This window comes from Melopsittacus undulatus, chromosome 3, assembly GCF_012275295.1.
Source record: "Melopsittacus undulatus isolate bMelUnd1 chromosome 3, bMelUnd1.mat.Z, whole genome shotgun sequence".
In the NCBI taxonomy this organism is placed as follows: Eukaryota; Metazoa; Chordata; class Aves; order Psittaciformes; family Psittaculidae; genus Melopsittacus; species Melopsittacus undulatus.
Genome location: NC_047529.1, coordinates 97,907,240 through 97,929,640, shown reverse-complemented (window position 1 = coordinate 97,929,640; position 22,401 = coordinate 97,907,240). Strand labels below are relative to the sequence as shown.

At 35.6% G+C, this 22,401-nt stretch overlaps 1 protein-coding gene across 1 annotated transcript in view; it reads right to left on the bottom strand.

The window, feature by feature from the left end:
- Positions 1-22,401, bottom strand: part of BIRC6 (baculoviral IAP repeat containing 6) — a 169,147-nt gene that overhangs the window by 55,000 nt on the left and 91,746 nt on the right. Inside the window, exons 55-63 of the mRNA XM_034060268.1 lie at positions 19,558-20,338; positions 18,501-18,644; positions 16,557-16,686; positions 13,084-13,215; positions 10,561-10,728; positions 8,413-8,586; positions 5,833-6,029; positions 3,384-3,684; positions 684-901 (exon numbers count right to left, since the gene is read on the bottom strand). Of these exons, the coding sequence (XP_033916159.1) occupies positions 684-901; positions 3,384-3,684; positions 5,833-6,029; positions 8,413-8,586; positions 10,561-10,728; positions 13,084-13,215; positions 16,557-16,686; positions 18,501-18,644; positions 19,558-20,338 (2,245 nt within the window). The remainder of the gene's footprint in view (positions 1-683; positions 902-3,383; positions 3,685-5,832; positions 6,030-8,412; positions 8,587-10,560; positions 10,729-13,083; positions 13,216-16,556; positions 16,687-18,500; positions 18,645-19,557; positions 20,339-22,401) is intronic.

Here is a 22,401-nt window from a genome sequence, read left to right as displayed (position 1 = left end):
GTCACAACAATGCTAAAGAGGGCAAGTAATGAAATTTTTTTAAACACTTCCATAGACAATAGATGTGTTATGCAGAAATGGCAATCTGGAATCTTAAAAAAACAGGGGATACATGTTCTAAATAGAAGGTATAGTACAGGAAGCTCCCTTGAAAAAGTTTCGTTTTGATGATTCACTCAGGATCTTGAACCCTATGGAAAATTTTTGTCTTTAGATATCATTTACTCATCAGTAAAATGGGTATAAAATAATGGCTGCATTTATTCATTAATTTTCACAACTCATTTGTTTGTGAAGCATTTAAGAGGAAACAGCAGCCAGTAGAGTTTAGATGATGAATACTAAATAAGGTAATGAGGTCATGCTATCTAATGAGGATTAAAGAACCACTATCCATTGAACATTATGCCTCATACACTGAAAAAGAAGGTCCTATAAAAGAAACTGATTACACCTTAATGCCTCATGACAAGCCTTCTTTGTTGGTTAAATTTTGTGATTACCATGTTCATTTGCAACATGCAAGGACAATTATTCAAGTTCTATTCAATTATTTTTGTTTTTCATTCAAATGCTAACTCTGCAGAAATTAAGACTACAACAAAAGCAATGGGGTTATTTTCTTTTCTGTAGTTAAAACTCTCACTACTTCTCAGTGACAGTAATGCTGCTTCTAAACTTACCTCTGTCTGGTTGGGACTAGAGCTGGGGACTCGTGGTGCATGGTGGCTTAGAGCAGAGAGACAAGCGAGGATAAGATGTATAGCCCCAATCTCCAGTGCCATGCGCCTGAGCAGTACTCCATCATCAGTAGTTAATGGTGTAGTGCTGAACAAACTGCGCAACACATGGAACGGCAGAGTTGGAAGCACATTTGCTGAAGGAGATTGCAGGATATGACCTAGATTGAAGAAGAAAAATATCAGACCCATATTTTCTTTCAATAGTTCAGTACAGCCTGTTGATCTCTACAATAATCTATAGGAAACACATACAGAAAACTACAAGGTCTTAAACATTCGGATATAGTGAGCTACCTTCACAAAGAAATTTCAGCTTGGGAATAGTGTAGAAGAAAGAATATTTTTTTATTTCTTTTATGGATTTTGTTAAGAACCAAAGTTATAAAATCTAATCCACCATTTCCAGAGGGAAAACTGTTTGTGAGTAATAGTGAGCATACTTCTGTATTTGATGACACTTCAGCTTGTTATTTCTAAATTAAGAAAACAAAGGAGGTTTAGACTAATTTAAAGAAAAAAATAGTAAAATTCCAACTACAGCAAATTAAGAATGCACACGGTCAGCTAACAGCAGCTCAGCTGACAAGAAGCTGTGATTTGTCTTTTTTTTTCCATATTCATGTGCTTAAAGTGAGAATTAACACAATCCAATCTGTGATGCTATTCAAGTTGAGTGTGTGGTGAAACATAATTCTGCATTATGAACAAAAATTACTTCTTTTTAAAGCTACATTTCAAATAACAGCGAACCATTAATGTAACATACTCAAATGTGGGACTGTCTCATTTTTTTTCTGTATTTTGCCATGCATGTCACATTGCTTCCCCAGTGCATGTATAGGGATACCTGAAAACTGAAAATACTTTAAAATAGCCAACTCTGTTGAGAAGTTTGCTTTTCATTCTAAATGTATTTTCTCCCTCATTCTTATAGTTTATCATCTGAATTGTCACACTGATATCTAAACTGAAATGCATGTTTAAACTTAAATACATGTGTCTATATTTGTATGTAGATACTATATAAGTATACATTCGTATGTATATAACTACACACACTCATGCACATGAGTTAATTCATATCTATCTGACACTTTATAAAGACAGCAACACGAAGGAAACAAAAAGTCCTCTGGGATCTTCATAAATAATACTGAGCACCTCTGGAAAAGAAGCCCATCCGATATACTTGCAGAATTGCAGGTGTAGCAAAACAGATATATAAGTTTAGCTCTTCATGTTATCTGAACATATAAAGAGGTTCCAGGTGCAGGAAAAAAATGCATTTTCAACAGAAAAGTCAAATATATACAGAGAATGAATGTGGGCTATTCGGTAAAACTGATCCCGCATTTCATCGAGTTGAATTCAGAGGTTTGGCTTAGGGAACGGACAAATTGATTGTTTAGTCCAGCAAAAACAAAGGCTAGGAGGGAAGACAGTTCTTCTCAACAAATGCATTGAAAAAAGAAGAGCTATATATAATGAAGAACAATGCTGGCACAATGATAAATGGGCAAAACTGGGATATGAATAAATGTAGAATGAAAATGAAAGCAGACCCTGCTTATCAGGAAAATGAGGTTCTGAAGCTATATTCCAATAGCAATAGTGGATGCACACACAAGAAAGCAAGCAATACAAATTTTAAGAGTTTGAGCTGGTCTTTTTACTATTAAAAAAAAAATTATCTGCAATAACATGGGACTGGAGCCACCCAAGGATATAAAAATGGGACTGCACAGAGTCTTTCAGGTAATAACTACTTTAACCAGTTTATTTTTGTCTACTGTCCTATAGCTTGATAGGACAGAAATAAGAAACAGAAGGTAGAGTAAACAAGATTCTTAGTTTCTCAGCTGGTCTTATGAGCTACATGTTATCCACCACTCTACAGGCTGTTGAATAGACTATCTTCAGTTGATTGCAGCATGGAAAGAACAGCATTCTTTTCAAAGTCATAATGAAAGGCAATGCCTTAAAAGTACTAACACATCTTTCACATACACCCTTCCAGTTTTTCAAAACACTAGCAAATACAAATATTAGAACTATATGCAAAATGACAGGTTGGGTTGCAGACACTGACTACAAACTGTCTCTTGACTCAATCTGTTCCTTCATTGAAGGATACCCCATTTCTCCTTCTGAACTCACACCATTAAGGCAGAGCTCCTGCTTAGCTAATTTGATCACTATGACCTTTAGATCTTTCTCTTATTTTCTTAACAGCGTTATTCAACAGTTTATTCTACTGGAGCTATGCTCCTATCCATATTATTCTGCATTTGGTTGCAGAATTATATGATGTTTGCTCAACTATTTGAGTGTATCCACCTACTTGTATTGCTCTGTTTGAATGCACTGTCATCTTGACAGTGTCACTCTAAGTTTTATCATCAGTTATTTTACAATTACTCTGACACCGAGATGAGAACGCTTGAACACTAATGACTGTGACAAAAACTTTGTCAGACAGAATCTAATATTTAGAGACAAAAGGCTATCAAAGATGCTACAGAAACACAGGTCTGCATAAACCAATTCTAACTTCCTGCTAAAAGCATTAAAGTGTAAATAAATATAAGTAAAATGATCTAGCTGTGGTCTACAAAGAAACATAATAATTGCAGCACATACTTCCTTCACCATCATCTGTAACTCCCAACACCAATCTCAACAGACACTGAGCATGTTTCCGTTCTTTTAGCAGCACCTCAGCATAGCCCGGGAGACGAAGAAATAAACCAAAGGCAGCCAAAGAATGTGCAGGTATAGGAGACATAGTCTGAACTGTTGACTTGATCGGTGGAGGTTCTGCAGCAATTGTTTCTGGTGCTTCATACACCAATTCCCCTGATTGTTCGATGGTGACCCATTCAAACTGATCACTGTCCTTCTGCTTTTCCTGCGTGGTTGATGTAACCACTGGAGTGCTCACCTTCACCACAAAAAAAGCAAAACAATTCTGTAGTCATTCATTCAATTAAACAGGCAAAAATGTTATTAAATCTAGGATCTAAAGGACATGCATAGGACTCCATTAAAAAGTCACATGAAATACACTACGACTTACAGATACGGGGACCAGGAGAGACAACTAAAAAGGGCATCTGTTGTGTTTTTACTGTAGCTCTAGAAAGTCCTGCTTACACAAGCAAGCAACTCTGCTTTGCCAACCTAAAACATGCTGCTTAAAAGCTAGAGGCACAGGAAACAAACTACACTGAAATAAAGAATACAAAGATTAGTTTATATATCAGACTTTAATAAATAAGGAATAGGCCTTTTAACATTAAACATTGACGGCAAATTCAGGTATCTGATTTTTAATTATGTGCTGCAGAAAGGAGAACAATTAATCATAATACCTTTAAAAAACTAAGAAGAAATTTGGATATCAGCAGTCTTCTAGCATCTTGTGCTCCTTCTGGGCTTTAGATTGATTTGGCAAGCTTTATTACGATTAATCTCCTAACAGAACAGTCTGCTGTTCTGTTTTACGAACTGTGCAGGAGGGCTATGAGACTAGAGGACTGTGAGACATAGAGGGCTATGCAGCCAGGCAGTATGATGAGAATCAGAGTTTAAGAGGTAACAGTTGTGAAATTCCCCAGCAAACAGTCATACATTAGGTTAAAATGAAGGTATGACAGCCAGGTCTCTCTCACAACTAAACATCACAGAAGTTTCAGGCTTTTATGCTATTCAAGTGAACTGATGTAATCATATTTAAAATGTCAGTATTTTTCATCAGACTGCACCAGAAAAGATTAATTTGAAAAGCCCTTGCAGAATTTATTCAGAATACCAAATTCCTAATTAAAAGTCAAATCCATGTTTAGCTGCATTTATTCCAATCACCTACACATTAAGAGAATAAGAACTATCAGTGACTTAGAGGAATATAAAAGTAAAATTAATGAATGAAGGGTCTGGAGAATTCATCAGTGTTCACTCTGAATCTTCAATTTGGTATGACTGCACTTTATTTGGTTTTATGGATCACAGAATTCTTATTCACTATTTGAATCCAAACTTACATCAAGCTAAATAATGGTGAAAAGAAAGTACCCAGGACTATACTAAAAGGAAGGAAGAAAGGGATGACATTTCTCCTGGTCATAAGTTGACTTTTGTCTGTTGCAGAATCCCTTCAAGCAGCCTTCTTAATACATAATACACTTTATCAGTCTTGGATTTCAAAATACAGTAATTGTTTATCTGAACACATTTCCTTAACTTTTAATTTCTGACCTGCATTGATACCAGACCTCTAAAATATCTTTGCAGAACTATTTACAAAGAATTAGTATCAATTATGTGATCTCACTAGAGGGTTCCTATTCCTGCCATATTTCTGCAGTCAGGGTACTGAACAGCACCCTGTTCATGAATTAATTCATGACTGATTTAATTTCAAAGGGAACAGATATTCATGGTCTCTCCTGGTAGGAGTATCAGGCAAAATTTAAAAAATAAAGTCAAACAGAATGTGAATAATTCACGGGTTATTTTTCCCTTTTTAATAGTTTGTGTACCAGAACAGCAGCCAAAGGAATAGTTTCACACTAATGCCAGTACTGACACTTTTGAAATGCCTATCAGTGCCTCCAGAGAAACTCCATACATAATTATAAGTATACAAATACAAGTTCTTACATTATATTATAATGACTATTTACAAATATAAAGATAATTAAGATTATACAGTTGTTTATTATTTACAATAGTAAATTTAAATAAAATCATTTAATCTGCTTTGAGAACTAAATTTCATTTAACCGTTAAAGAAAATGGTTAAATGGTTAATTAACCATTAACAGTTAATTGAGGTGATCAACAGAAGTGAGGCAATCAACAACAGTGAATTAATGCACTTATTCCACAAAGACATGGCTACTCAAGCAGACTATAACATTTAGCTGGACTGGGCTATGTTAAAATAGCACTTGCCTATTTTAAAGTAGCTTCCCATGTAACTGAGATATCAAAGTGAACCGTAAAGAAATATGAGGAAAATACTATCCTTCAACACACACACACACATACAGTTAGCATGTTTTTTTACACTGACTTTTTCACTCACTTGCTGAATTACATCAGGATAAAGCATAGGGAGTCTCTCTGCAATAAGGGCCAATCCACCCATTCCTGCAAAAACTTGCAGTGGAGACTGAATGGGACATGTTTCAAGAAGTGATTCATCTAGAACAGCATCCATACACTCATCCCCAGGACTGATGGCTTCATCTTCAGGGCAAGGTCCCAATAAATCCACATGCTCTACAAAAACACATAGGAAAGAGAAATTAAGACAACATCATCGATATTGAGTTTATTTCTTCATCCTCACTTAAAATCGGACTTCAGAAGTACCAGTTCCTTCTTAAGCAAAACCTGAGGTGAGAAGCTGAAATGAATGAGTACAAGAATATCAAAAGAAAATTAAAGTATTCATGGTACTTTTTGCCAGTGATGGCAGATCATAACTTGGTATTATTTATATAAAGCTACATTTTGACAATTACATTCTTAAGTTTTATTAAAACTGGATATATAACTTCAAGATGTTTTTTAACTGTCTTTCATCCTAGAGATGAAAATGTGTTTGTTACTCTTTGGTAAATTCATGGCTTAAGAAAGGGAAGACCCTTACTTAAATTAGTCTTGCTTTTTCCTCAGAAGTGCTGAACAAGAGATTTTTTTTCGTTTCTCCCTCCCATCATGTAACTTGCCATCCATAAAGTTGTATCACTCATCACTCACCACACCTGTCATTCTCACATCTCCTGTGAGGCGTCCAAATACCCCTCTGCCAAAGCTGTGAAATTTAATGCTACTCTTCCTCATAAAAAAGATCAAGATTTCTATTTTTAACTTTCTACTCACCTCCATCCTCCCAGTTTCTGACTAAGCACCCTAATGTCTTGTACAAGAGACAAAAAGATTGTTTTGCACAGCAATGCACACAGGTTATACATACAGCATCCTACCACAGTTAATTTTGCCAAAAATCAACCCTCTTTGCTCATTACTGCAGGAAAACTTCAGTGAATAAGCAATATACTAAATCTAAAAAAATCTGTATTGCAATTATGTTATTAAATACTACAGGGCAGTGGTCCTCAAAGCCTTCACAACATAGCAACATCAAAATGCAGTATAGTTCAAGTGGTCTCACTATCTTTTAAATGTGATCAGTCTGATACACAACTACCAAAACAACCTTTTTTTCTTTTTGTTGTTCCCCAAGTTTTAACCATGGATATTTTATCTTTTCCTAATTTGAAAGGGAATAGGAAACAGCAGGTCCTTTTCATCCTAATTCTCAACTTTCTAATGTGCAAGAAGCATCAGATAACAAGCATATCATAGATAAGCTCTGGGGGAAGCATGCTGCTATGGAGCAATATGATCAAAGTATCAGATATAATAAGCTCAAATCAGGGATGTGTAGGAGTATGTACATCAATTCACACTAATTCAACCTGACAGGCTATGAGAAATAGGACAGACTTCCAAAGCAAGATCATCATTCTAAGAGCGAGCCCAAACATAGAACTTTTACAGAGATCTTTTATATCTACTGTTCTTCAGGATACAGACAGGAACCTCTTGTGAAAGTTTTCTGTATCATCACAAATAGTAGGTGAGGATGTCTGCAAACATGATGGTCTCAGTAAGAGATCACCACCTTGTATCAGAGAAGTGGAGGATTCCACCATGCTAGGCTGAACATGACTTACAATTTTTAATTGCTTTTGATGACATGAATAAATCAGACCACAAGAAAGGTTAGATTTTCTGTGATGAGGAAAATTTTTAAACGAAGATTTTAAAGGAAGGCTTGCCCCTCTGCTTTACAGTGTAAAAAGTCATAAGCCTTCCAAAGAAGGAAAAAATAAAAAGAAGCTCCTGTCTTAAAACAGATCAATGATTAAATTGTAATTCTATCCTGGGATTAGCAGATCACCTTAGCTTAATCTCAAAGACCCATTTCTCTAAGTCCTTCCCTGAAGGAGCACTATCAAAATATTTCAAACCAAATTCTTGGGATATAGCTCCTCCCTCTCCCTTCTGCAGCATTATTAGTAATAACAAGCAATTAGAAAAAAACATCAGGAAGAAACAGACCATATTAGAAAATGTTAAAAATAATGTTTTTAAAAGCTAGTTACAAGACCTGCCTAGATGGGCTTCAGAAAAATTCCCATTTTCAAAGAAGCCTTTAAGTACCCAAGATGCCAAAACAGAAAAATTCAAAGGCTCCTAGAAACTGGATGGATTCAACCAGCTCCTGCATTACTTAATCTACCCTGGTTATCAGCATACACACTTGCTACAGAAAACCAGTATACTTGTCAAGAAATAAAGTATATGGTACCTATATAATAATATAATTGTATCATATATATAACACTACAATGAAGAAAGAAAAGTGAAACCAGAACGACCATATTGGTGCATCTTAAAGATACAATCTAAAGATGGGCAATTAATTTGTTCTTTATCGTTAAGTTTTACATTTGTCTTATAGAGAATGGCTCAGGAACACCATCCAGGAAAACACAGAAAATTGATGTTTCTTAACAAGAAAATCAAAACCATTTTTGTCCCAAAGAAAAGCATTTTAAAAGGAAGATGCCAAAAAAGCAAGAACACTCACCTTTTTCTGTGTGAAGACGTTTAAATGAATCTGTTTTTGATAAGCTTGGATCTGAGATGACTTTGGAGCCAAGCTTAACTGTCAAATCTATTGATCGGTATCCTTGAGGGAGTTTACGGTCATAGAGCAGAGTCAGAAGCTGGGCAAGTGTCATTTCAGCTGGTAACGGTTGGCCTAAGCAACAGTGGCATCAAGTCAGAGAGGAAAATGATGACTGGGTTATTTTAACATACACGTCCAGGTGCTGCTCATTACTTGTATCACAGATGCCAAGTGGACTAAATATTACCTGGCTCCAAACCAAGGCCTTAATTTTACCATTTGTTCTCTTGGGAAAAGGGGCCCCATCAGTTTGGAACCAACCATCAAAGGACCATGCCAACATTCCCTAACACAGCTCTGTGCTGAGAGCCTAAGCACTTGGCATATCTAATGAATAGCTATAATTTTATGTGCATTTTAGGTTGGTACTGCCTGTCCCCTAATATTAAACCCCACCCCTGCATTATCCTTGAATTGTGGTGATATAAAGGTACGTGAACACAAGGTAAAATGGCTGAAATGGAAAAAAAGGTGGGGGTGAACCAAAAACACCTGCAATTCTTTTTTCAGTCTTGTTAATCCCAAACACAGCTCACTACTCTTGTGTTGGGACACAACTCAGTGAGAAAAAAAATGAATGGCACTGCCAGGAATAATTTTTGGAGCAGCAATGCAGACTTGATATGCACATGCAATACAGCCCAAACTGATTACACAAATCAAGATTTTGGCCACTCTGCTGTTTCCAAAGGATATGTTCTTCCCTGAAATTACAAATTACTCTCAAGGCAGAACAATTTTTCCTGATAATGAGTAGTGAATAACTTCTGGTAACACCTGAGGTGAAATATTCTAGAGTTGGATTTTATAATACATTTAGCATGCCCACTTAATCTTGACTGTACTTTATCACGTAACAGAAGTTCCAGGAGGGTCTTTAGTAGCAACCTGTTTCTTCAGTGGAAGATGGTGTCTGAAGAAATGAAAATTAAAAATGTCTTGCCAATGTGCATCTAAGTTTTCTACATTCTCTTTAATCACCAATTCTGCTTTCCACGGCTTCTCTTTATGTAACAACTGGCACAAGACGTGTGATCAACCTAATCACACAGAATGGCCCACATTTCCATTAGTGGACAGTCAGCCTTTGCCAGCAAGATACTGAAAATACACACACTGAGTTTTGATCTCCTCTTAAAATAGCAGCATGAGCTTTACCAATTCTAGATAGTTTAATCCAAGTATATGATCCCTCTAATAATTGCCAGAGGTTAGCCTCAACAAATTTTGTAGTAAGCTGCAAATTAATTTTTTATTAGGTGAAAATGACTTTGATGAGAAGTTTACCACTTAATTCCATCAGCTTGTTCCTTATTTCTATACTATAAACCAGATAAGCTGCTCTTCTGCATAATATTCAAGTGTTTCACCCATGTTCCTGTCCTATTATCCTTAATTTAAAGTTGAGAATTCCAGTGTCACAACCAATCTTTTTCTATAGATCACAGAATCATAATCATAGAGCATCTCAAGTTGGAAAGGATCCATAAGATCTCCCTCTCTATGCTCCAACTACAACATTACCACCAACTTTGTCCAGATACCTGATAAAATGTATCTGCTATATGTAAACCATGACTAACCACTTAAGACATGCTGTTTTTGAAAACACAAGTATTACGGAATTCAAGAATATTCCTGAACTGGCAAATCAACCTTCCAGAGAGGAATGCAAGTTGGCTGCCCACTCAGAACATGAAGTAATAGGGCACAAATACCAGTTCAGTTCTGCCTTGCAAGGTGAAAGAGAAAGAGTGAGTCACCTTACAAACCCATCCCCCTTTTATTTCTGAGTGAAGGTGGAAATAATTTTGAGTTTTTGTTTATGAACAACGAACTACAAAGGAGATCAGCACAATCATTACTTTTGTCAAGCCACTATGATGTTAAAATGCTCCACTTCTTGTTGAAAGCTGTTACCAACTCAGAAAGGCTCTACAGTTCAGAGACAAAGATGTCCATTAGCATTACATCTACTTTCTGATGACATACCAGTCACTGAAAAAGAACATAAGACTGAAGTTTAAAATTAGTAGTTAAAGTCACCTGGTAGAAGTTTATGGTATAGATGAAAGACTGGAACACTAATAGTCTTGCTGGAAGATTCTCCTCCTGAGGAAGAAGTACCTACTTTATCTGCCATCACTCTTCCTCGCCTTGATGGTGGACGTGGAGGGGTGGATGAAACAGCTCTTTTTGACTGAGATTTCAAACCTAGTACAGAAGAAAAAAAATCAAATTCATTCTAGTATTTAGTAAGTTCCATCAGTTGAGATGCAATGCACTCAACAGCTTCAATGATAGCAAAAAAGATTAATTTTTCAGCACTGAGTAATTATATTTCAGAATAGTATTCATGTATAATACATATTTGGATGTAATCCTGGCATTTTTACAGTTGCAAGGCTGCATGCCGCCCCTGAGCCCCAAACCATAACTGTACCAGATCATATCATCCATAAAGAAAGCAAAAGCTATTCTGATTATGCTCTTAAACTCAGTTAAAGAGCCTGTTCAGCAATGGGTCCACAGTTGAACTGTTTTAGGTTGTTTTTTCAACTAAAAGTAAAAAAGGCAAAAAAAATTCTAATTTGATAGACGTTTCAGCACAGACTACAGATAGCAAACCACTTCTCTGGTCTACAAACGTGACTCCAGCTGCAGTAGTGACAGTACCACGTGATGAAAGGCATATTTAAACATACTTTAAAAGTTGCCTTGGTCAAAACTTTTAAAGTAAGCACTACATGATAATTAAAAGGCAAAACTAGGTATGTAAAAGCTTACTAAGCACATATAGCAAGGCCGCCATATTTTGGGACAGGTTAAGTTGACTTAAGGTACAACGAAAATATACTGCTATCATGTACCCTTCTATGCAGGTGACAGACCAGCAGGTTAAGATCCAGACACATACAACTACTGCCTTATCATTAGCCAAGAGCAGCTGCAAGACCAACAACATCCACACCTGAAGTGCTGTAATACACCCTGCTTTCAGCTGGTCAGTAGGAGCAGCTCTAATACAAAACATACTCTCCAATAATCTCAGTGTACTGAAATAGCTTTTCTCAGGAAGATCAGGCTTCAAATACTATCACTGCCCTCAACTTCACAAATAGAGAACAAGTTAAATACTGGATTTAAGGCTCTGAGGACATTAAGAAACCCCAACAAATCACCAGAATATAGGAAAAGATAAAGACAAAAGAAAAAAAGATTTCATAAACAAGTGGTAAACCCAAATGCAAATAAAGAAAGCTTATATTTAAACTATTTTACTTAACTGGAAAAAATGTGAACAAAAAGAAGGAAATACTTAAGTCTGCTTCATTCTAAACAGGGAATGGCTACATATCATCAAGCAGTAGAGAGATGCAACTGGGATAAGACATCGCTGCTGACTATGTTATGTCCTATCTTCAAGCTTGGCATGTTATTATTTTAATTCGTAGATTCTTTATTCACGTTTTAGACCTTCACTTGGACCCATTAACATTTTAAATTTTATCAAAACCTGTTTACCTTGATTAAGTGGCACCTACTGCAAATATATTATCAGATAAAAATGCTGTTATTAACATCAGCTGTGTTGCTTTAAATGTATAACAACATCCATAAAACTGCTGCCCTGTTCAACACTTGAGTTTAGAGTTATATCTAAAAACCTGAAATAAAAAGCTTAAGAAATATTGGTGTCAGAAGTCAAAGGAAATCAGCATCTCTTCTTCATGCTTCACGAAGTGTAAATGAAATTGAGGTACCTCAATGAAGGCAGAAAACTAGACAGAAGTAGTTTGAAGTTCATTAATCTCTCCACACAAACCAGAACTTCCAACTGAAAGACTGATGGTCTCTACAGACATCATCTGAACTGTAATCTTGTACCACTGCAAAATTACTATGTTCAATCTATAACCTCCAGAATAGTTTTAGAGGAATAGTGTTGTACATGTACTGAAATCATGACTGATTTCATGTTGTACCTGAAATCATTTCTGATTTCAGGAGGATCTTCACATCAGCTTTTAAAAGGTGAATGCTTGGAAGAAAATCCTGTTGTATTTGTGGTTTCCAAGTGGAATAACAGCTTTCTGCTTACATCTCCACCTTACAGTTTTTAGCAGAGTACCAAAGTATATGGATCTTTCTATTTCCAAAGCATATTGTGGGAGTGGCTCAACTCTGATGCACCAGCCACTGCTAAAAGGTAAAGATAGCAATACCCATACCACAGTAACAGTATACAAATACTAATATGTTGCCATGTAATCCGAGCTCCATGTGTGTCTACAAAATCCTGTAAAATGCACTAGTAACAGCATCCACAACATAATCACTGATACATTCAGGTAGAAATTTATCAAAGTACATAATCTGCTAGAGGCAGTTGTTCTACCACGAACCAATCTTTGCTGCCTAACAGCTGGTCAGATTAACTGGGCACTACAATTTCTCTAACAATTATTAGTAATAAAACCATTGTTCATAGATATTCCCCACACAAACACACCCCCTTTTAACATCAGGAAGATGTTTTTAGATGGTAGAAAAAAAAAAAAGACATACCAGAAGCAACGACAACACTATAATTGTCCTGAAATCCATTTTCTGCTTTAACTTTTTCTTTCTCTTCATAGTTCTTTTTTTCTTTATCTTCCTTCTGTTCATTAATTAGCTTAGCTGTAATACTGGGGGTATCTATATAGGATTAAAAAAAGGGCAAGAATGGCATTTCAAGACACAAAGTTGATTTTATTAATTTCTAGGCTGTTTAACAAGGCTATTCTCAACTACTTCTGTGGCTCAGAGTTCCACCCCTGGCAGTAATAGTCTGATAAGAATCTATGAATTAAGGTATTATGATTATTCTGGTCCTCTTCCCCCCAGAATCTCTCCTCTGACAATTTAAAACTGTAGCAGTTTAAGACACTACTTCAATCAAACAAAAATGAGATTAAGCAAAAAACCCAAACCAAAACCCAAAAACCCCCAAACAACAAAAAAACTCCAACAAACCAAACCCATCTAAATGCCCAAAAAAAACCCAACCCAAAACACCATACCAAAAAAACCCAACAACACAACAATAAAAACTCAACCAAAAAATCCAAAGCTTATTTTCAAGGGCACCTGTAGACTTGTTAAAATTAATTGTTGTATCTAGGTCTGGGTGTTTAGTGTTATATACTGACCCAATTTCACAACTGGCAAGTGTGACTGTTCCTTTGAAGCCGGAAGGTGTACATTACATATCTAAAATTTGTGCTGCTTGCTTAAGTGAACATTACATTACTGCAATTCAACTGGTTTGGTTCCGTCAATTAGTGTAGATCACAAAGATCAGCAGGCAACTATTAGATGACACATGTGCGGTGACAGTGGATCATTTCACACCTTGTAAGGTACAACATTGGCATCAGAATAGCCAAATCTAATTGCTTCTGAGTAGTAACTTGCTTCCACACAGCCACAGCAGCCTTAGGCTATAACCACAAACTCAAGACATAGAAGTACCATCCAGCTGAACTTTAACTGTGTATCACCAGTGGGTGAGGTGCTGAAAGAGATATGGGTTGACAGCTTCAAAATACATTATTATTTGTGCCTGAAGACATTGGTTGTATGCGTGTCAGACATAGTGCAGACCGAAAGAAGATACAGAGGGCGAAACTGTGAAACTGCTACTATAAAAAAATTATTATTATTATTACTACTACTACTACTATTATTATTTAACTTCTCTACTTTGGTCTGAATGTCCATTTAGTGCTGGAGAATTTAAAGGTCATTAATAAAATTATTTTTACTATTCAGGTGATACTCAGATTTGTTGTTCCATTTTTCTGACCATCCAAGACCAATAAATTAACACCAAGTTGAATGCAATACAAAACAATTGATATTCGTCCTAAGCAATCCTATCTACAGTGATACTGCACATTTTCTTTCTACAGTGAAGGAATGCAAGTAGCAGATTTGGCAATGACTTTAGAATCTCTCCCTCCCACACACTTTTTTTAAAAGACTGGGAGAATGACTATGACATGAACATACTTATTGTGATTTATTTTTGCAGCAAGCAAGACAATCAATTTGAGACACTAACAGCTTAGTTAAAAAAAACGAAGTTAAGCCAAGGGTCAGACTCTTGACACAAAACCTTCACGACTTCCTATCTGTTGCAGTGGCAGTCTTTGCTTCTTTTCCTTCCCTCTTTCCCAGTCCATCCCTTCTTTCTGCCTCTCATCAAAAAACACACATTTTACTCCTCATATATTGAAGTCTGCTTTACTATGTCCTAACCATGGATTTCATGGAAGGATATAAAAGTATCCCGAAGCTTTTAATAACAGTCAGAGAAATCACTTCAGATGAGGGATGGAAATATAAGAGAAACTGAACTTTTCCAGAATTAATCATTCCAACTTAAAAGGAGAGTTAAACTGAGGAGTAATGATTCTGCAGCAAACCCCAAATTTATGGTACCCTACAAAGTCAGCATTTGTGATCAGTTTCAATTACAGGCACTACAGTATATCACATCATCACATTCCCCTCCCCAGTCCCTATTAGCACTGGCTATCAAGCTGACTGCAATACACCACTAAGGCAGCTATTCAGTACAGTTTATGTCACTGCTCAGCAACTGACCCCTACCTCATACACAGTGACTATCCCACCCATTACAGTAACTCTGACCATAATTTGCACAAAGGTCTGAAGACCTCAGTCACATTCCACATGACTCTGTCTGCACAGTAAGTTAATATAGAATTCTATCAGAAATAGTGAACTATTCCCTGGTAAATAAGCTTCAAGCATTTTTCACTGTTTTTCATTCACTACTTTTTAATTAAAATCCCAAGCAAATTTCAACATAAAGATTTTAAGTAGATGTAAAAAAAAAAAAATGTACTAGTCCCTCTGAACTCCATGAAGATCTGCTTCAGAAATGGAAAGTTTCCAAAAAATTACACATACCAACGTATCTGCAGACAAGAACACACATACCCAGTCAGACGTGTGCTTCTAAGCACATGCATTTCTGTGCACATCTGCAATATGGCAGTTCTATTTTCTAAAGTGCTAAAGTTGTAGGTGGGATTAATTTTAAGATTAAAGCATCTACTATTCAGGTGTCAACAGAGGTGTGGTCAAAAGAACTCCTTAGAGAGGGATTCATCTCTCCATGTATATTTAAGTAGTACAACTGAGAGTACTGAACTTTGAACTAAGAAATAAATTCATGCCTTAACATTATGCTCTCATTGTATACAACTAAAATTAATCTCAAATTATGGTTTTCAATCTTCACTTAGTAAGCAAACCCAAATGTTTATGTAACAGGCAAATATATATCCACAGAAATTAGATGGAGCCTTCATTAATGTCCTTTCCATAACAACATGATTTTATCTCTGTTTTGAGATAAACTTTTAAGTTCTAGGATGTTTAACTGACAGAACCTGGGAACATTTAAGTGAGTGGATGAAAGACAGTGTATTTTAAAGACTGATATTACTGATATTTACTGTATCATTTGTATGGTCTTGCTAATATCCTACGACAGATCTAAGAACACATTATTACTAAAAAAACCCCAAACAAAACCAAATCAAACAAACAAACAAAAAAACCCAAACAACAAACCCAAACCAAAAAACACACAAAATTCCAAACAAAAAATCCCAAATAAACCCATCAAAAAGCCTCCAACCAACCAAAAAATGAATGAAATAAAAATGTCACATTCACCACCCCAGTTTTGTAGAAAGAAATAGTTCTATACTATAAACAAGAAAGAAACAGTTCTATACTATAGAACAGTATTTAACCTGTGAATGCATGTTTTACATGCAACATGTAAGGCACACTGAAAAGCCTAAAGCTTAACCCACTATTTCATATTTGCCATTTAGCAATGAATACAGCAAATATTTATGTCAGACATATCTAGTTCATGCAGTTTTTGGGGGTTTGAGATTTTTTCTTTGAAACTGTGTTTTAAAAAAGTAAAATATGAACTACTGCAAACTTGCCTGACACACGATCAAGAACCTCTGCTAGAGTTGTTGAGACAGGCAAGTGAAGGGTACGAAATTTGTGTCCAGCTCCGTACATTGGATGTTGAATGACATGACTGGTAGCATTAATTCTACCTTTGTACAGCTAAAAAAAAATAATTAAAAAAAATCAACTTTTATCATGACTGACATTCAGAAGTAAGTTAAAACATTTTGTTCTTATAAACTCACCTCAGCAAAATAAAGCTAGATCTTTAGCATGATAAAGATGAAAACCGACATTATCCTTCAACTTTGAAGCTACACAGTTAAAATGCATTAAGACAAGTTTATTGTTTTAACCCAAAAATTCAAAAGCCTAGAATATTTTTAAGATCAGCACCATATCAAATATATTTGTTAAAAAAACACAACAAAACAATTACTTGACATTGCTGTATATGAGAGAAAAACTGAGTCTGAGACTTGCAATTACTTATGAAATTAAACCTTAATTCTGAAATTAAATTAGGAAAATCACAATATACTTGCAGTAGAGAAAGGTATCATTTCTCTTTTGCTCTGACTTGAGGTTGAAATTTATTCTAGATCTAATATCTACCTTTTGCTATTATGACAGAAACCTAAGTCACTGCTAGTTAAAACATTTCAAATATTTTATCTTAACATATTTTATCTTGAGCTCAGTTTGCCTTTTGCATCATTCTTTACTTGCAGTCCTTTTTACAGTTATTACACTTATCCCTTTCCTCACATCATCAGCAGACGCCTTTACTAATACATGCATACAAGACCAATCTATTGTTATGCAATATTATAAAAAAATTAATACTTGATGACAATCACAATTTAGCTTCCAAAGTACAGTTTTGGTCGGAACTTGTGAGATAAAAATGGGGAACCAATCTTTGAAAGGTTATGTCTTCAGATATACTAAACTTATATGCTCCACATCCACATTATTTTTTAAGGTTTCTCTTTGGATGCTAGAGGAAGAATCATCTCAGTAAGAACAGGAGACTGTTTCCTGGTGGTTTCAATAGAAGAAATGGAATTATCTGACAACTTCTTTTCAATATATTTTTTCTCCTCTTACATATCTAGTAACATTGTGCAAAAATCTGTTAAAACAAATTAGTAGAAGACAGATGTTACCTTCACATTACCAATGGCCATGTTAACAATTAATCTCAGTTTCTGCTAAAACCATATTTGCTCGTCCTTTTCCATTTTATACTATCTGATCCAGCTCCCCTGTCATATATCTCATGTAGTACTTTACTTCCAAGATATAGTAAGAACAGCAGAAATCAAAGCAGAAAACAACTGTTCTTTGTGAGTTGCAGATAGTTTAATAACTTCTGGTTATTCTTTATTTCTTTATTCACAGCATTCAATTGAGAGCAGACCTCTTCAGACATTAATTATAATTCAGTGTTCTAGTGAAGCATCTGGAGGTATAAAAGCATTCATCTGTTTTATAAATTAATTCAAGTATTTATCACTCAAAAATTTATTTGTGGTGTTCTGGCTAGTGCTGAAGGATCTCTGCCAATTTTGAAGCATTAAAACTATGACTGCTCCTTAATGAATCTGATAATGAAGAACTGCTGTAAGGACTAAAACTTGTATCTGTATTTGCTGCTAATGCATAAGGATACTATTAAAAAGTATTCCACAAGATAAATTTCAATTGTCAGTTCTTTCCAAAGCAGTGTATGTTCAACAAGATGGCTTTGTCTTATAATAGTGTCTTAAATTTTCTTTCATGAAAAACGCTGAGTTGCAACTCAGCAATGGGTTCACCAACCCATTTCTTTTCAAAATTCTACAATATGCACAGTAGGAAAAGCTGCCATTTGACATTTCAAAGTTGAATATACCCCTTTTTATTTATTTAATTATTTTTAAAGGCTACATTTATTCCATGTTTACCATATGGATATCAAAAATTCTTACTGGACACGGGGACTGAAGAAACAAAGTCACTTTTTCATCCTCTAGCATGAGCTGCAAAAAAAGCCTCCTAATAAATCCTGAAATGTTTCCAGAGGTTGGGAGGTTCCCACGCTGAGGAGAGGACTGGAACAATTCACAGAGAACCTGGGAATGCAAAATGACATCAGACTGAAAAAATTTCTATATTTAAGTCTCTGAAATACAGATCTACACAGCCATAATAGGCAGTGCATAAGATCTACCTTGAAGTCATTATTCAAACAGAACAGAAATGAGCACCACTGAAGAAAACACCAGCAGCAAGTTGTTTTTTTTCATAAAAAAGTTCAAAACAGTGACTACAGCAACAAAGCAATTGTAAGTATACAGACTACTCATGAAGATAAAACAAAAAAGATTAAATATTTAGAAAAACAGCTTTCAAATTCCTGAAACAAAAATTTTGCACTGCATAATGCAGTATTGCTACCATAGAGAACTGTATTCATTTTTTACTGAAGTCTACCTGTTTCCAGGGGATCATCATTCTTAGCTGAAAAAAACTATAATTTAAAAAAGGATTTTTCAACACTAAGTCTGCAAGGTTAACAAATGTAAGGAAAATAGCTGAATTTGCACTAGAATTCCAAATACAAAGCCTTATTCTGCAATAGCTTCTATTTCACTGGTCACAGATTGCTCAGGGTATATGGCTGCACAAGCAAATTTAGCAGGAAATCTCTCTAAGTTGCCAACATAAAAGATGTGTATGAACCTTGATTTTCAAATGCCATTTCAGAAGGGTTTAGATCCAATTCAATATATTATTTCGGCTTCTGGTCTAAAGTTTATTCCTCTAAACCAAGAGGAATACAAATCCATACATAGGACTGGATGGCCATGTCAAAACATTTTTCTATGTTTCAAAGTCAGAGCAACAATCTATCAATTTTAATACAAAACTGTTTTGTATGCTGTCATTGACTAAAAGTTAAGGAAAGCTAAAAAAGTAAGTTTTGAAAGTTGGCTGTAGTTATTAATGAAGAAACTAAAACTTTTTTACCTCCTCACCCCTTACCTGTGCCATAAGTCTCTGGTTATTAGGATGGCAAGAGATACACTGTAAGAAGAAAGCAACTGTTGCATTTTCAATTGCTGTCCGCTGCTGAGTGGTCAACCCTGCTGTTACTGTAGAAGAAAGTAAGCTAGATCTTGTACTGGTCTGTTGTGCTGTCACATTGTGTCCTCCAGAAGTAGCACCAGAATGGCACAACAGAAATAAAAGTGCTGTCCACAGTGGGTTGACTTCAGAGCCACCCAACCAATCCTTCATCATGTGGCTGTTGCCAACTTCCGTCAAAAACCTGAGAACAGGAGCAACCAGGTCTGCCGTGATAGGCATTTTATTAAAGTGCTGTGGAACATGATGCCTCCTGAGCCTGTCCTGGGTGGTATCCATTGATTGTGCAGTGCAGTCAGAGCTGGAAGTATGGTTAAAGCAAAAACTAGCAAGACTTCTCACAAGCAGGGAAGGCAAACCTGAGTCCAATAATTGCTTGATAGCTTCAGGAGACTGAGACGAGGCAGCAAGAGTAGCCAGGTGAGACTCTGTTAGTGCAAGAGGGGCTTGTGCATTTTTAGAGTCATCTGTTAAAGATGAACTAAGGTCCTGCTTTTTGCTGTCATCAGTCATGGACAGTCTGTGTTGACACTGCATTGGAGGAGGAGTGATACCCATCCATCCCATGAGTAAGGAAAAATAATTTGGGTGGATGTGGCACATTGAGCAAAGCAAACTATCAACAGCTTTCTTCAAAACCATGTTGCAGGGAAGAGACATGGACCAGTTAAACAGTGACCTGCAGAAGACAGAAAATTATGTCAATACATAGTTTCCCACTCAAATTCTGTTTTCACTGGTTCATAAGAGATCTTTCTACATTATGATTAACTATTGTAGAAGTTGTAAAACACACTGTGCTGAGCTTGGAAGCCTCTTCTGGATCACAGTATCAGCAAGACATTCATTCATTACCCAAAAGGCATTCCTGAACTGTGTTTCAAGTTCTTTCATCAAACTCCATTTAAAATAGATACAAGCTAACTTTTCTGGCATGCTGCACATGAAAGGATTTCAGTCTTTTGACAGTTACCACATAATTTATGTAGTTTTGAGCCAACTGCAACCTCTTTGTGCTTTCAACTCTCCACACTGAAGCAACAAGGCTCATACGCATGCACACGCACTCATTTAAGAAAAGGTCTCTTAATTCTGTAACAACTGAGAGTATTTTAATATGTTTACAATTTTTTTAAATTTGCTTTATTATTTTTTTATGAGAAAGTTGCAAAAACATGAAAGTACCAACAGTCTTGTTGGTTGAATGATGTTACCCTTGCTATCCTTACTCAACTTGCACTCAGGATGCAAGTTAACAGAGATACATCAGAGATGCTAAAATCCCACCTTACCTTTGAACTCAATGCCATTCAAATACTATCTGCTTGAATGTTAATCCAAGGCACATGAATGCAAAAGCTAATTTAGCTCCTATTACTCAGCTTAAATTTCAGAAGTGGTATTTGGACAGCAGTGAAATGGTAATTTCCTCATACAGACATTGTCAGACTATTAAGAAAAAAAAAAGCAAGTTTTCGGACCTGCATTCACAGCACCTAGCACCATACATAAGTTACATTAACTTAGCCTTTATATACAGAGGTGAACACACACTTTGTGCCACTTCAGTGTCAGGTTTTCAAATAACTTTGGTTTCAAACTTTTTTCAAATAACTATCATCATACATCACATTCCTATTTGAAGACAATGAATTTTTTTCCCTCTCCTTGATGGAAGCATTAGTCTATGTTTAGTCTGAGGGACTGTAAGTGTTCACAACAGAATGTAGGCTCATCAAAAGTTAGCTTTATCATCAGTCTAGTGAATGGCTGATAAAAAACCCCCACAAAAACCTTTCCAAGATAAAACATTAGTCATCTCAGTGACCAAATGACCCATGACTTTGGGAAAATAGTCAAAATTTCCCAAAGTCCACATATAAAGGTACACTTAAACTCTTCTCCAACTACATATTCACACAATCCTTCCACCAAAATTTTTCTGGGTAAGTTCACGATCCATGAAAAATAAGATTATTTTCCAACTAGATATTAAAAAACTAACTAAGGAATAAATTAGTATCCTTTAGCCAAAGCAGAAATACTGAAATGGAAAATGTGGATGATGGAAAAAACATATTCAAGAAAGAAGGGAACTATCACATGAAGGAGAAATTTAGGAGTTATAGCTAGAATCGATGAAAACATTTCAAAAGCTAAAACATCAAAGAGGATTAAAAATACACACAAGAAGTTATTTTTATGAGAAGAATTATTTACCCAGAGAAGTCTGACAACAATTCTGTATTTATTAAAAATGTATTTTATAATTTGCTCCAGATGCTGGCTGATATGAATTATAGTTTTACTTGGCAGGAGGCAGAGGAACAGGGCTGTACTGCAACATGCACACTCAAGCTAGGTACAATAGTTTTATTAACATTCCTTCATTTTGTCCTGTGATGAAAACAACATTACTCTCCTTCAAAGTCAGGAATTCAACTGTGAAACCCACTTTTATACTACTATAAATGTAAAGAGACTATCAATTTTAGAAAGTTTACTTTTATTAAAGTTCTTCCTTTGCAAGTGTTAAAACTTACATGTATCCGGAAAATGTATTTTTGTTAAAATGCATTGCTGAAGGAACTAACTGACCTGCAATTTGAAAATCCTTAAATTGATTCCCAAAATGAACAAGCTTGTTCTGAATTAGCTATTATTTCTATTCCAGTATCACTGAAACGTCTTTGGAAAAGGTCTAGCTTGTAGTCACAGATCTAAAGATCATCATGTTGCACA